General features: G+C 43.2%; 1 protein-coding gene across 1 annotated transcript in view; it reads left to right on the top strand.

The window, feature by feature from the left end:
• ATP9A (ATPase phospholipid transporting 9A (putative)) overlaps positions 1-15055 on the top strand; it is a 206475-nt gene extending 191420 nt beyond the window's left edge. The window contains exons 26-28 of the mRNA XM_068262423.1: positions 23-80; positions 4753-4956; positions 12211-15055. Of these exons, the coding sequence (XP_068118524.1) occupies positions 23-80; positions 4753-4956; positions 12211-12347 (399 nt within the window). The 3' untranslated portion in view covers positions 12348-15055. The remainder of the gene's footprint in view (positions 1-22; positions 81-4752; positions 4957-12210) is intronic.
• Positions 15056-16049: the final 994 nt, after the last annotated feature.

Here is a 16049-nt window from a genome sequence, read left to right as displayed (position 1 = left end):
TTTGTTTTTCCCCTTGTTCCAGGGACGGCCGCTGTCATACAAGACATTCCTTATATGGGTTCTGATCAGCATTTACCAAGGTCTGTATGCCATCTTTCTCTGGAGTCTGGTATAACAAAGATTCTTTATCAAATCATTGTCCTGACACAAAAATATGTGAATCCAGTTTACCCTTATCTGTTTTGGGAAATAGGGCATCTTCTGTTCATCAGTGGTGTACGGCTACATTTACAGTGCAGGGTTGATGCGGTGTCATAAGGCCAATCCCCATGATATTTTATGCTGAAATCGGCCTGCAGTGTATGGGCAGGCAACAGATCTCTCTCCGGTCAGAGAGAGATCTGTGTTTTGGTCGATCTCCCAGTGCATCATCTGGGCACACTTTTTAGCCATAGATCCTAACAAGCATGCAAATGAGATGTTTTTGACAAGATTAGCCGCATGCTTGTTTCTGGTGTGATTCACACCCTACTGACCAGAAAGATCAACAGGATGCCAGGCAACTGGTATTGTTTAAAAGTAAATAAAAATGTATTTGGAGATTTTAAAAGGAACCAGAGGTGAGAGATATATGGAAGCTGCCATATTTAAAGGGACCCTGAGCAGTAAAAAATAAACAAAATCTTTACTTGGGTCTTTCTCCAGCCCACCATAGGTCGGGAGGTCCCCCGGCGTCGTCCTGGCTCCTCTCCAGCTCCCGCTGCAAAATACTCCACCGGCGACAACCGAACCGAGGGTCAGGCTGACATTTCTATATCGATGACGCTATGCGTCATCACGCCGGCTACTACTCGTCATCACAAGTTTTTTTTAATAGTATGTTGTACTTCAAGGATTTGTGTTGCAGTATAATTTGCATTTATTGTAATACTGCACAAATTAAATATATTGCTTTGATTTGCAAAATAAATTATGCCTATAAAGTTAGTTGTGATTCAGTTTGATGTCTGCGCACAGATGTCTCCAGACACAGGCAGAAGAAAACATTAGTGGATTATAAAATCTTACCGCTGTTTGTCTGGAAACATAGTTGATTTGTGACGTATAACAAGAGTAATATTTCAAAAATAATGTTTCCATATTTCCTCCATTCTCTTTCTCCTGCCTAACCCTTCAATACAAACACCACCAATCTGTCCTTGGTATCAGGGGTGATCGATGAGATGCAATTCATTCCAAGATGATGCAGGATTCTTCAAATTCAGTATGCATCTTGTTCTGAATTCTAATTCGTCCTTTAGAACATTTTATTGGTCCATTTTCAAGTTGCATAGAAAATATACATAATCTTACAACAAGTTGGAATTATTTCCATCTCATTGACCATCTCTACTTCTTATGCTTCATACACACTTCAGATAAAAGTCTTTAGAAAATGAAAGATCACAGACCAATTTTACCCCCTTCCATGTAGTATGAGAGCCATACTCTACACAGTCTTGTCTATGGAGCTGCACTCCCCATCAGATAATATCTTTGCAGGATGCTGCACACAAAGATGCCCGTACACACTCAAAAGATCATTATCTGCAAAAGATCTGTTCCTGCAAAAGATCCTTTCCTGCAAAATGCATTCATAGTCTATGAGATCTGCAGATTCTCATACACAATTGGTTTAACAGACAATCATCTGCAGATCAGATCCACCAGGATGGATTTTCACATCTGCAGATGATTGCCAGATATGCAGATGAATGTCTGTTAAACAAGGTGTGTATGATGATCTGCAGATCTCATAGACTATGAATGCAATTTGCAGGAATGGATCTTTTGCAGGAACAGATCTTTTGCAGATACTGATCTTTTGTGTCTGTACAGCATCTTTGTGTGCAGCATCTTGCAAAGATTTTATCTGATGGGGAGTTCAGCTCCATAGAATAGACTGTGTAGAGTATGGCTCTCATACTACATGGAATGGGGTAAAATTGGTCTGTGATCTTGCCTTTTCCAAAGACTATTATCTCAAGTGTGTATGAAGCATTAGGCCATCTTATCAAGAGCTCCAAGCTGGAGGTAACACAACAAACACATCACAGCATTTTAGTTTGTAAATTGGCTCTCAAGATCTTTATATCACTTATTGTTGTTTATCCTCTTCAGTTATTGTTGGAGATGGTGAATGAGATGCAAATAATTACAGCTTGTTTTCAGCTTCAATGAAATCTGCAGGCGAGCAAGAATTATTTGTTTTTAACCATTTGTAGTCACTGATTTATTTTATTTGGATTAGCAGCCTTTGCAAATTCATAGTTAAATACATATTTGATATTTCACTTTAATGCATGTTTTAACTCAGCCTCAAGTGATGAGGGTAGAGTAACATTTAATTCTGACAGGCTGCATATTTTTTAGAAGCAAATACAGTGGTTTGCAAAAAGTATTCGGGCCCCCTTGAAGTTTTCCACATTTTGTCACATTACTGCCACAAACGTGAATCAATTTTATTGGAATTCCACGTGAAAGACCAATACAAAGTGGTGTACATGTGAGAAGTGGAACGAAAATTATACATGATTCCAAACATGTTTTATAAATCAATAACTGCAAAGTGGGGTGTGTGTAATTATTCAGCCCTCTTTGGTAAGTTGCCTATACATTGCCTGATGAGTGCTAATGACTAAATAGAGTGCTCCTGTGTGTAATCTAATGTCAGTACAAATACAGCTGCTCTGTGACGGCCTCAGAGGTTGTCTAAGAGAATATTGGGAGCAACGACACCATGAAGTCCAAAGAACACACCAGACAGGTCAGGGATAAAGCTATTGAGAAATTTAAAGCAGGTTTAGGCTACAAAAAGATTTCTAAAGCCTTGAACATCCCACGGAGCACTGTTCAATCGATCATTCAGAAATGGCAGGAGTATGGCACAACTTTAAACCTACCAAGACAAAGCTGTCCACCTAAACTCACAGGCCAAACAAGGAGAGCACTGATCAGAAATGCAGTCAAGAGGTCCATGGTGACTCTGGATGAGCTGCAGAGATCTACAGCTCAGGTGGGAGACTCTGTCCATAGGACAACTATTAGTCGTGCACTGCAGAAGTTTGCCTTTATGGAAGAGTGGCAAGAAACAAGCCATTGTTAAAGAGTCTGAAGCCAAAATTAAAAATGGCTTTTTAGCATATATTCAGCATGGGCATGTTTGCCCTTGCTAAAATGCCGCTATCCCGCGGCATAACGAGAGGTCTTTACCCCCCTGCTACCTCAGGGGAGCGCTTCCGTGTGAGGCAGGGCTAAGAGCTGCAGCCCTGCCTTACGCGCGTCTATCAGCTGCGGAACTCCGCCTTTCCCCCGCCCCTCTCAGTCTGCCTTCGCTGAGAGGGGCGGGGGAGAGGTGGAGATCCGCCACTGACAGACGTGTGTGAGGCAGGGCTGCAGCTCATAGCCCTACCTCACACGGAAGCACACAGGGGCAGCAGAATCCACGACCAGGAAAGTCGTGGATTTTGCAGGGGGGGTTTTGGGGGTAAAGACCCCTCGTTCTACCGCGGGATAGCGGCGTTTTAGCAGCAGCAAACATGCCCCTGCTGAATATAAGCTAAAAAGCCATTTTTAATCTGGTTTCAGACTCTCTTTAACAGAAAAGCATAAGAAGTCCCATTTGCAGTTTGCCACAAGCCATGTGGGGGACACAGCAAACATGTGGAAGAAGGTGCTCTGGTCAGATGAGACCAAAATGGAACTTTTTGGCCAAAATACAAAACGCTATGTGCGGCGGAAAACTAACACTGCACATCACTCTGAACACACCATTCTCACTGTCAAATATAGTGGTGGCAGCTTCTCTTGGCGTGCTTCTCTTCAGCAGGGACAGGGAAGCTGGTCAGAGTTGATGGGAAGATGGCTGGAGCCAAATACAAGGCAATCTTGGAAGAAAACCTCTTGGAGCCTGCAAAAAATCTTGAGACAGGCGGAGGTTCACCTTCCAGCTGGACAACGACCCTAAACATAAAGCCAGGGCAACAATGGAATGGTTTAAAACAAAACATATCTATGTGTTAGAATGGCCCAGTCAAAGTCCAGATCTAAATCCAATCAAGAATCCGTGGCAAGATCTGAAAACTGCTGTTCATACGCTGTCCATCTAATCTGACGGAGCTGGAGCTGTTTTGCACAGAAGAATGGGCAAGGATTTTAGTCTCTAGATGTGCAAAGCTGGTAGAGACATACCCAAAAAGATTGGCAGCTGCAGTTGCAGCAAAAGGTGGTTCTACAAAGTATTGACTCAGGGGGCTGAATAATTATGCACAACCCACTTTGCAGTTTTTTTAAAAAATGTTTGGAATCATGTATGATTTTAGTTCCACTTCTCACGTGTACACCACTTTGTATTGGTCTTTCATGTGGAATTCCAATAAAATTGATTCAGGTTTGTTGCAGTAATATGACAAAATGTGGAAAACTGTACCTGTGTATTACTGGACTTCCTTGTTTAGCAGTCTGGCCACACTTCCTGTAGTCTATCTCCAATGCCGAGGCTAGGAAGCTGTTTGGTGGGGAGGGGTTAGGCAAGTCCAGACTTGGATTCTCCTCCCACTATGCCCACCTGACAGGGCTGTTTGTGACAGAAGCGGGTACTGATGAGGATGTGAGGCTGCAAAGAACTCTGCCTTCTAGCCACATGGGCAGTACTACAGTGTCACTTTAAGATATTTTAATCATGTCATCTGGATTGTTAGTGAACATTACTCTGTTTCAGCTTATTCATGTAGACTATACTGCTTCTCTATTAACACGTGTCTCTTCCTTCAGGAAGCATCATCATGTACGGCGCTTTACTGCTCTTCGAGTCAGAGTTTGTCCACATTGTTGCCATTTCCTTCACTTCGCTGATCCTGACTGAGCTGCTAATGGTGGCACTAACCATTCAGACGTGGCACTGGCTGATGATTGTGGCAGAGCTCCTCAGTCTGTCCTGTTACATCGCCTCCCTCGTCTTCTTACATGAGTTCATAGGTAAGACCTGAGCAGGGGCCAGGAGAGAGACCAGAGGCACGTGGGGAGGGGGGGCAGGCACGACAGGGGGACACGGGAAGACAGAAGGACACATGGGGGAGACAGGACAACGCTGGAGGACACATAGGAGAGACATGGGGACACCATTTCGGGGGAGAATATATACAAGACGCTCCTGGAATATGGACGCATCAGGTTTAGTACAATATACAATAACCTAGTTGTTTCTTATATTCTGGAGCGTCTTATATGGTGGTAATTCGGCTTATCCAGAGTGACTAATACGGTAATTCATTCAGATAAGCAGTTATAGCTAATTTGGGTTTATTTATTAATGTTATCCTGTGCAGAGAATATAAGTGATCATGGAAGCTTGGACTGGATTTCTTAAAAATAATTATGCTATTTAGGTGTTAAGTTTGTAACCCTCACCTAAAATCTGGAGTATACTGTACTGACTTATTGAAACAATTTCAGTCATACAGAGGGTGCAGTACACAAAAGGGCACTGCAGACCAAATGGCCCTGAGCTAACTTTAGGCCCCGTTTCCACTGTGCTCGGCATGCGTATTGCGAGACGCGATGCCGGCTAAGATGTGACGTGTCTCGCAGCCGAATCTCTCTAGTCGCGCTATGCACAGCTATGGGATTCCGACAGGTGACGCATTCATTATGCTTAAACAGTGAAAGAGATAACAGAACAGACACCACAGTACTCCACGTCATAAATCAGAGCAACACTAGATGTGTATACATGCACTACTGGAACGGGTAGCTTATATTGCCTCAAATTGTGTGCTCAAACCTGATCCAGCACAAGCATCAATGTAGACATAAAGAGTAACAGCAAAGGTTGGCACTTACAATCCATATAAAATAGCTTTATTTTTCCGGCCAAAATTCTTAAAACATAGTACAAAAGCTACAAATGCTTCCTACCCGTTTCTTTAAGAGCTGTGGGGTGAAGTGGGAGCGGTGGGCCGCCTGACCACCGTTTCGCTCTCCTGAGCCTCAGAGGACGCTCTCCCACCTCACCCCACAGCTCTTAAGAAAATGGGTAGGAAGCATTTGTAACTTTTGTACTATGTTTTAAGAATTTTGGCTGGAAGAATAAAGGTATTTTATATGGATTGTAAGTGCCAACCTTTACTGTTTCTCTTTATGTCTGCAATCATTATGCTGCATGCCGTCAGATTTTTTCCCCGGTCACGAATTTGGATGCTCTGCATAGATTTCTTTAGGCTGCCAAATTCCATCCAAATTCGTGGCCGGGGAATCTGCCTGTTTTCGCATAAATTGAAATCTAGCCTTAATGTACAAAAAGGCTTAGTTAGAAACTTCAAATACAGGTATTAAAAAAAAAAAAAAAAAGATACCAATCAATCCAATTCAGTCCAAATACCCAACATCTTATACATAGTACACATATCATCCATTGACAAATGCAGAGAAAGTGCAGGCAAAGGGTTAACCACTTCCAGACCACAGTAATTTAAATCTACACCCTGTTTTTGGCTGCTTAGTCTTGCCAGGACGTACAATTCAATAACCGCTTTCATACAGACCCGCTGACTGAGCCGCTCTGCTGTCGCCATTACATCAGAGCTCTGTGAGTCAGTCAGGAGCTGATTTTATTAGCACATGACCTTGTGATCACTGTGAGCCAATCTCCTTAGCTCATATTGATCACAGGGTCAGAAGCAAATGAAGTTTGCTCCTGACTGGTTCTGCTATCATGGAGAGGGTGGTGGGTCCATGTGGCGATTCATGGGTAGGAGCTGTCTTTTGGTACCAGTAGTTTCTGGTCCTCAAAGTGTACCAGACACTAATATTAGTCAAAGTTTTGTACATAGCTGGGGTTTCCTTCAGCCCCATTCACAGCCTTCTCTACAGTAGCTCCGGTACGGGATCCCGTAACTTTAGCCAGTCGCGGCCAGTCTGAGCATGCGCAGTGCACTCCCTCCGTCGGAGAATAGTACTGTGCCTGCGCGCAGCTCCGGTACCGGAGCTGGAGAAGGCTAAGGACGGCGACGTGGGAGCGATCTGTGCGGATGGGGCTGGAGGAAGCCCCAGGTATGTATAAAACTTTGACTAATATTTGTCTCTAATTTCCCTTAAGGGGCCAGAGAACGCTGGTACACAAGTGGTTAAACTTAAAAGTAGATAAACAGCTGCATAAATTAGCACCTTACAGTGATAATTCAAGACCACTTAAAGTTCTAAGGACAATATATGTCACAATAAAGCCCAAACCAAAGACTTTCCGGGAAAGAAAATCTCTTAGTACGCCCATGAAAAATAAGATATCAACTACATTATGGCAAAGACAGGTTACATAACAAGAGGTAGACAATAAAGAATATTTAGATCACGCGTTTCTCCTGGCAGACTTAAAGCGCCAGAGCTGCAGCCTATAATTGACCCCCTCCTCCCGGTCAAACTGGTACTTCTCTTGAGAAGATTGAGGGATATTAGTCACAGTTTGAGGACTATTCAAAGAAGAGAGAGAGCCAATAAATGACTCTGAGATGTTAGCCCTCCTGAGGGCACTATGCATTTAGGCTAAAACATTAAATCAAATGCCTTGACCAGGTCAAGGATAAGGAGCGCCAAGCTATTATTAGAAAGAATATGAATACAAATGTTTACATTATATAAATGTAACCTTCAGCACAAGTCAACCACCTGATATTTCCCTCTTAATGTGGAAACTGAAGACTGAAGTACAAGCTTACATCAGAAACTAGCATGCCATGATCTCCCCATCAATATGGCATATCACATATAGCTCTACCCAGGTCCCAATATTAGTCCCCCCCACAGCATTTAAATCTGGGCATAAAATACTCAACTATCTATAGTAGTTTCACACTCTGCAGACAGGCGCGAGGAGTAAAAAAAAAAAATCTACTTACCTGGGGCTTCCGCCAGTCCGTTAGCTTAACTGTCCCTTGCCGCAGCTCGGGTGTCTCTGGATCCCCTCCGTTGCAGATGTTGACCTTGCAAGGTCGGCATCTTCTGCACCTGCGCGAGCGAGAGTGCGATCACGTGGCCTGTAGTGTTCTGCGCAGGCGCAGAGGTAATGCACCAGTGCAGAACACTCCAGGCCACGTGAGCAGTGCACCCGCGCAGAAGATGTCACCCTGGCAGGGTCAGCATCTGCAACGGAGGGGATCTCAGGACAGCAGAGTTGCGCTGAGGGACAGAAGGGCTGCCAGGGGCTGGAGGAAGCCCCAGGTAAGTAGATCATATTTTTTTATTTTTAATCCTCGTACCTGTCCTTTAAAGTGTAACCAAGATTTAGATATTCACTTAACGAGAGGGAAGGCTCAGGATCCTACTGAGGCTTCCCTCTCTATTCTAATGTCCCCTGTTGCTGAGCACCCCCCAAAGTTTCATATCTGGGCCACGCAGCTCTTCTCCCCCTATCCGTGGCTGCTCAAGCCCACATGTGCATTAAGCCAGAGCCGTAGGGTCCATGCTTCTGCACATCCATACTCGCGTGCCTACTGCCTGGCTACGCCGCTTGGCCCAATCTGGAGGAAAGCCATGCTCAATAACGGGGGATATTTGAGTAGAGATCCCCTGCTCTACAAAGTTTATACAGTACCCAGCCTGGATCCAGCGATTGGCGCAGCCTCTCTGCACAGCTTCAGTCTTCACTATGGGGGAGGATTGCACATGACTTCATGACATGCGCAAACCCGATCCTCCCCATAGAGACACCGGAGCTGTGCGGGGAGGCTGCACGATCGCTGGATCCAGGCTGGGCAATTTATAAACGGGGGGATCCCAGGCGATCGGTGGGTGCCAGACACCTTTACTAGCTAGCCTAGTGCTAGCTAAAGCTTTTACTGCCATGAGAGCAAATGAATTAATTTAGGGAGACTCTTGAGGACAGAGAGCGGTATGCCTGACACAGTGTCAGGCATACCGCCAAGGAGGTTAAAGAGAAACTTGAACCCAGGATTCAACTTCATCCCAGTCAGTAGCAGGTACCCCCTTTCCCACGAGAAACCTTTAGGGCCCATTTCCACTATCGCGAATTCGCATGCAAATTCGCATAGCAATACAAGTGAATGGGACTGTTTCCACTTGTCAGGATTCCTTTGCGTTTTTCTGTGCAGAAAAAATTCGCATGGCAGAGTCATCAGAATTCGCATACTGCTATGCAAATCGCATACAATGTATTTAATAGGAAATTCGCATGAGGTTTGAGTATGCGAATTTTCATGCGAATTCGCATAGAAACAATGGAAAAGCACACCAGCACTGCCATGGTTAAATTTGCATGCATCGTCATCCGTGCGAATTCGCATGGATCCGCATGCGAAATTCGCATCCGCATGCGAATTTTTACCGTGGCGATTTGCACCGCACAAGTGGAAATGCAGCCTAACCTTTTCTCAAGTAGATCATCAGGTACATCTGTTTGGCTGATATTAGCCTCAATTCTGGTAGCTATGTGCGGTAAATATTTTTTTTTTTTTGTCAGTAAAATACCTCATTAAGGACTGGTGCACACCGAGCGGCTTTTTCAGCGTTTCTGCAGCCGCTTGCGGCTACGGATCCGCTTGGTCAATGTATCTCAATGGGGTGGTTCACACCAGAGCAGGAGGAGTTTTGCAGAAATGAAAACTGCCTGGGTGAAGCATTTTTTGGATTGCGGATGCGTTTCTGCCTCAATGTTAAGTATAGGAAAAACGCAAACCGCTCTGAAAAACGGCACTTCAGAGCGGTTTTGCAGGCGTTTTTGTTACAGAAGCTGTTCAGTAACAGCTTTACTGTAACAATATATGAAATCTACTATACTGAAAACCGCAGCAGCAATCCGCAAAACGCTATAGAAAAATAAGAAAAAGCGTGTCAAAATCTGCTAGCATTTTGCGGATCTGCTAGCGGTTTTTGGTGTGCACCGGGCCTCAGTATGTTCCCTTTTTTGGGGGGGACAATGCTGAAAGCTTTTTCCGCATTTGCGGAATGAGGTGAAGCGTGCAGTATTTCATCGGGTCAGCATGCGGTAAATAATTATAATAGTCTGTTTTTGGGGTGGTGGTGGGGGGGTGGTAGGGTGTTAGGAAGGAAAGGTATATTTGATTATGTAACAACCTATAGAAGTGTATTTATAGGCAGCCTCTATAAAATATTTGGTGTTTTATTTCTACTATTCTTTTCTATTACACAGCCTGAATAGGAATTCCACTAAATACGACAAAATACATACAAACTGACTTTACCGTGTAGGTGCAGGCAGGTCATAAAGTGTAAAATAGTAAATTGGAATTTTCATGAAAAATAGGGGGCATGTTAACACACAATTTTCAGAATAATATCACAAAATACCGGACATTTTACCATATGCAGTAAATTCTGACTAAAACCTACCAGAATAGCTAACTGCTTTTACCGCACGCGGTAAAACGGACGGTAAGCGTATCAGAAGACCATTGTGGGAAAACCCCATCACGGAGTGCTGTCAGGGCCATGACAATTTCCTGTCTGGCATTTGGAAACAGTTGTTCTTTCCCACAATGCAACAAACAAGCAGCATCTCTCTCTGTGCATAGAAGTCTCAGTAAACAAACTTCTATAGAGATCACCTGACAGGACTAAATATGTGGCCACTTGTGTGATACATTTAAGATTGTTGATCAGGTAGAGAAAATATTTTACAATGGAAAAACAGTGATGATTAAATTTATAAATAAATACTGATAAATTAAATATGTAATTTATTAATTCATTATTTTTACTACAGTTCCTCTTTAAAATACCAGGTACAGTTTGGGGAATAGATTTGTCTTTAGGATTAATGATCCCGGTTGGGGTGAAAGAAACAAAGCGGTTTTCTGTTCCCCCTGCTGACTATAAATCACTGAGATAACAAAGCGATCCTTTGGGCGGTGTAGAGCCTGTCAGTCATCGTCTAGCATCACTCCTCTCACTGCTCGCTCTATCTAAACCCACAAGATGTCTGAGCTGACCTGGTGTGACCCCCATATCCTGTGACACGAGCCAGCCTGCCCTGCTTTCCCCACATTAAAGGCTGTGTGAGAGAAATCACATGTAGCTCACACACCTCTGAATGCTGAGCCAAGGATCTGAAACTAAGCATGCTGCTGAAACAGTAGCCATATTTTTCAGAATAATCCCTGGAATTCATTTACTCCTTGCAACGTCAGGGTTTTCAAACTACATAAAATTATTATTGATTGTACAGTGCCACAGAATATTTTGGCGCTTTTTAAGAGTAAGAAACAAACAAACATGTTTTGGCTTTGCTCTGTTTTGGGTCAAACCGCCATGCCACAAAAACCTGTCTCTCTCACCATTCGTGCCACTCTCCCAGCACTGCAGCCTACTCGCTCTGCTGTCAGAATGACAGCAGAGCTCTGTGAGCCGGTCAGGAGCAGATTTCATTGGATCCTGACCCTGTGATCTGTGTAAAGGTGGCCACACACGATCCAATAAAATGATCTAATTTTACTGCAATTCGTTAAAGCTTTTTTTTTTCATTTGACTGAAAAATCCGATCGGATTTCCCGTTTTCTTCGTTTTATCGATCTAGAATGCCAGATATTTTTCTTCAATCTTTCTAAAGATTGTATGGTGTGTGTTTGTCAATTTATTAATATACACACCCTAGCAATTTTGTCAGTTTCCAATCATTTTTATCATAATTGGTGAAAAATTGAACATACGTGTGTTGTGGTACATTGGTCATATTTTTAAAATGTTACAATCAGTCAGAAAAATTGATTGCAATTCTTAAATTGAACAGATATTTAAAAAATTGTATGGTGTGTGGCCACCTTAAGACAATCACAGTGATTACAAGGTCAGGAGTCAATGAAATCGGCTCCTCGGCTTACAGAGCTCTGCTGTCATACCAACAGCAGAGCGAGTGGGATGTAGCGGTAGGAGCATGCAGCATGGTAATTGAAATCTACGCCCTAGCAGGGATAACTGGTACCAAACATGGTGTAGATTTCAATTACCGAAATCCAGAAGTGGTTAAGGAAGAGACGCCCAGACACAGCCAACTAGTACAGATCTCTATGGGATGTTAGACCTTTATATGAGGTGTCACCTTTTTTTATAAGCAGCTGCTGAGGTGTGAGTTGATGATGATAGTGTACATTTCGGAGAGTGTGTTTAATTTGTATAGTCCTGCGGAGGTATGACAAAAATTTGTAACATTGTTCCCATAGTTCTTTTGATTATGATTTTGTATTCTTGCTATCTGTCTGGCAGATGTTTACTTCATCACAACCCTGTCCTTCCTGTGGAAAGTGACGTCTATCACGCTGGTCAGCTGTCTTCCTCTCTATGTCCTGAAATACCTACGAAGGAAGTTTTCTCCCCCCAGCTACTCCAAGCTGACATCCTAGACTCCTGTCGTGTCAATACTGTAACCATCAATGACCTGTGTTGACTCTAAAAGCTGCTTTTACGAACAAGGGATAAAGAAAGGCTGATTTCTGGAAAACTTGAATGTTATCCCACAGAAGCTGATCATGGCTGATCTTCTACAGAAAGAAACTACAGGATTCTGGCAATGGTTGTTTTGTGAGATAGAACGGTCTATAAAATGTGTCCTCCCAACACCAAGTTGCAAAAAAACCGACTGATCTTAAACACGTCGCCATCAAAATCTATCAAACACCTCCTCTGTGGATGTTTGTTACCGTCTTCATGGAGTGATATGTATATGTGGATGTAGATTTGGACTCGATCATGTGACAAACATGGCTGTTGGCTCAGCTCAAACAATGGAAGCAGTCTTTCAGTTATCTCTGTTCAGCTCCGTTAATCTGCTCTGTCTGAAGAACATGGTCAGTAACCCCACGTGCGCCCTCAGTGTGAGACTGTTCTACATATTGTAATAGTAAGGAGAAATGTCGGTGTAATGTACGTTCTGTCCAACACAGACCAGACTGCCAATGATGCCACTGGGCATTGTTTATTCCCTTTCAAAGTGAGTAAACTTAGAAACACTACTTTTTTTTTTTCTAAAATCGTCAAATAATGTACCCCAAATATGCTTTTAGGGAAACCCATACTGTCCAAAAGACCACATGCTGCAGATTCCCATTTTTGTTGTCCCGCTTTGATTGCGTTTGTGTTGTTAGTACTAATGCTAATCATGATGTAGTGTAGTCACTGTGATTCCAGATACACACCATGAAATTTCCCATCAGATCAACATGTCAAAGCCGCCGATAAATGATGGCATGTCTGATCTGCTCCCGATTAATAGTAATCTGGAAAAACAAAACTGTTATTGACTATACCAAATCGATCTCATTATCAATCGGGAGCAGATGAAACATGTAGGAAAATATTGGTTCGACCCATCGATCTGTCTGGAAATTGCATTAGGTTGTAGATTCATCAGTTATAAAATTATGGTTAATACCTAAAGGTGCACATACATGGTACAATTTTGAATTCTTCTTTCGATTAGATAATTTAGTTTATTCCGTTTGATCAGATATGCAGGAAAAATCTTTATATTCGATATATTTCTCGGAAAAACAGGATAATCGTTCAAATTTCCTGATCGAAAATGTTTTTTTTAGACTTTCAGTCGATCATTTAGATCGAATAAATGGGGAAATCGAACATTTTTATTGTATCTTGTATGGGCACCATAAGTCTATTACTGAATTATGTAAACTGCAGTGGATAATTAGATTTTAGTTCAAAGTGGACTGATCAAGATACCGTAATTCATGACATTGCTTGGCTGTCCTGCTGAACTCTTTGGCTACGGTAGTATCGGGATCACACACCTGAAACAAGCATGCAGCTAATCCAGTCAGACTTCAGTCGGAGCACCTGATCTGCATGCTTGTTCAGGTCTTATGGCCTTGGCCTAGGACACACATTTAAAAAGCTCTTGCTAATGTAAAGCTATGGGTGATTTAAAAATAAAAAAAATACAAATAATCACATCCCTCAAATAGGATCATGCACATAGCATTACATGAGCAAGAGCTTTACCAATCACTAGCGGGTCTTGGACCTTAAAGTATTAGAGGCAGATGATTAGCAGCACTGCCAGGCAACTGGTATTGTTTAAAGGGAAATAAATATGGCAGCCTCCACAACTCCCAAGATTCTATCTCCTTGGAATCAGAAAAGATGCTCTCTTAATTATTACAGCAATATATGAGCTGTACAGGGCCATGGAAGTAAAAATAATTGCAGAAAACCCCCCTTTGCTTTATGCCAAATATTCTCTTTAAGAGTGCCAAAATTAGTTTTTCTTTTGCCAATTGTTCACTAATTCCATTAGCTTGCGAAAGGAGCAGTGATTATGAGCACAATACAATAATTCATAGCAACCAGATTTTACTTCACTACAGTATCTGAATAGCAGTTGCTTGCTGGGTGTCACCACCACTTAATTTAATAGTCCACAGAGTGTACATATTATGCATTCAAATTACAAGTAGAATATGAACACAATTTAGAACTGTTCTTGATGCCTAAGTACCCTGTCTGCTTTACTGCTGTCATTTGTACAGTGTTAAGTTAGAAACTGAAGCAAGAAGTAATGGCTGGTACACATGAGCTACAAAATGTAGCTGGTCCCCCCCCCGCCGGAAGCTCCGTGAATTCCCTATTGGTTGCTGTCGCTAGTCCGCATACACACGCGGACTAGCAACTGTCGCCAGGCAATTGACCGTGCCAATCGCCCGGCGACAGCTCAGAGTAGCGACGGTTCGGGGCACGCGCGCCTTACTCACGGGCGACCTGTCACCACAACACGCGTGGTTGCGGCGACAATTGTAGCCCGTGAGTATGAGGCTTAAGATTGGTCAGTTTTGATGCGCGTCAAGACCAAAGAAAATCTCGTACATGTAGCACAGTTTTAGCTTCATGCTAATAATTACTGCACTTCAGCAATACAGTGGAAAATTGGACAACAAAAAGTTTTAGGAAATAAGTTAATAATCAGCAACTTAAAAAATAGTGCCCAGAACAGCTGAACAAGCTTGGTGCTTTATTACTGTCACCTAAAGGCTGTCAGCAGACTGGTATGCCCAAGAAAGCAATGCTGTTGCCTGACCCAGGGTTGAAAGGACTTACGAGGCCAAATTATAAAAAAAAAAAAAAAAAAAGTTCAAAAAGTGAAGTACCTGCATCTCTTTAAAAGACACGGAGGATGCCATCCGCTTAATAGACCCCCCGGCCTGTCATGACCGCAGGGCCCGGGTCGGGTGCTCCTGCCTCCGACAATATGGCCGCCGGAGCTGGCTGCGGCTGCGCAGTCCGCACCTGCCGTGTGTGCGGCTGCGCAGCTCTAGGGCCACTGTAGCGTGGATCGGGGGGTTGGCCCTAGAGCTGCGCAGCTGCACTCGCGGCAGGTGCGGACTGCGCAGGTGCGGACTGCGCAGCCATGGCCAGCTCCGGCGGCCATATTTTAAGACAGGAGAGCCTGACCCGGGCCCTGCGGTCGTGACAGGCCGGGGGGTCGATTGAGCGGCGGAATGACACGGAGGGCGCGGATGGCGTCCTCCGTGTCTTTTAAAGAGATGCAGGTACTTCACTTTAACTTTTTTTTTTTATAATTTGGCCTCGTAAGTCCTTTTAAAGTGACACTGAAGCGAAAAAAATTGATATCATGAATTGGTTGTGTAGTAAGGGTAATTACTAGAACATTAGTAGCAAAAAAATATTCCCATATTTATTTTCCATTATACAGCTTTGTTTTATAACATTGCATCATTCTCTAATATGTGCAATTTACACATTACTCACCATTCTAAATGTTTTTATAGAAAAGGCAGTGAACATTTGACCTGTCCTGAACTATTCTCTGCAAAAGAAAAACACAATACAGCTGAGATAACCTAATCAGAAGTCAGAGCTCTCTGCCACTTTCAAAGTTGTAGAACTCAATGGCTATTTGCATAGATAACATTTGTTTCCAGTACAGGAAGAGTTAACTCCAGTTGTTAAAGAGAGTCTGAAGCGAGAATAAATCTCGCTTCAGACCTCATATATAGCAGGGGCACGTGTATCCCGCGGCTTTACGAGGGTCCCTGTTCCCCTAAATCACCTCCATAATGCAGGGGAGTGCT

This window comes from Hyperolius riggenbachi, chromosome 12, assembly GCF_040937935.1.
Source record: "Hyperolius riggenbachi isolate aHypRig1 chromosome 12, aHypRig1.pri, whole genome shotgun sequence".
Lineage (NCBI taxonomy): Eukaryota > Metazoa > Chordata > Amphibia > Anura > Hyperoliidae > Hyperolius > Hyperolius riggenbachi.
Note: the sequence above shows the minus strand (reverse complement) of the source record. Positions and strands in the feature narration are given on the sequence as shown.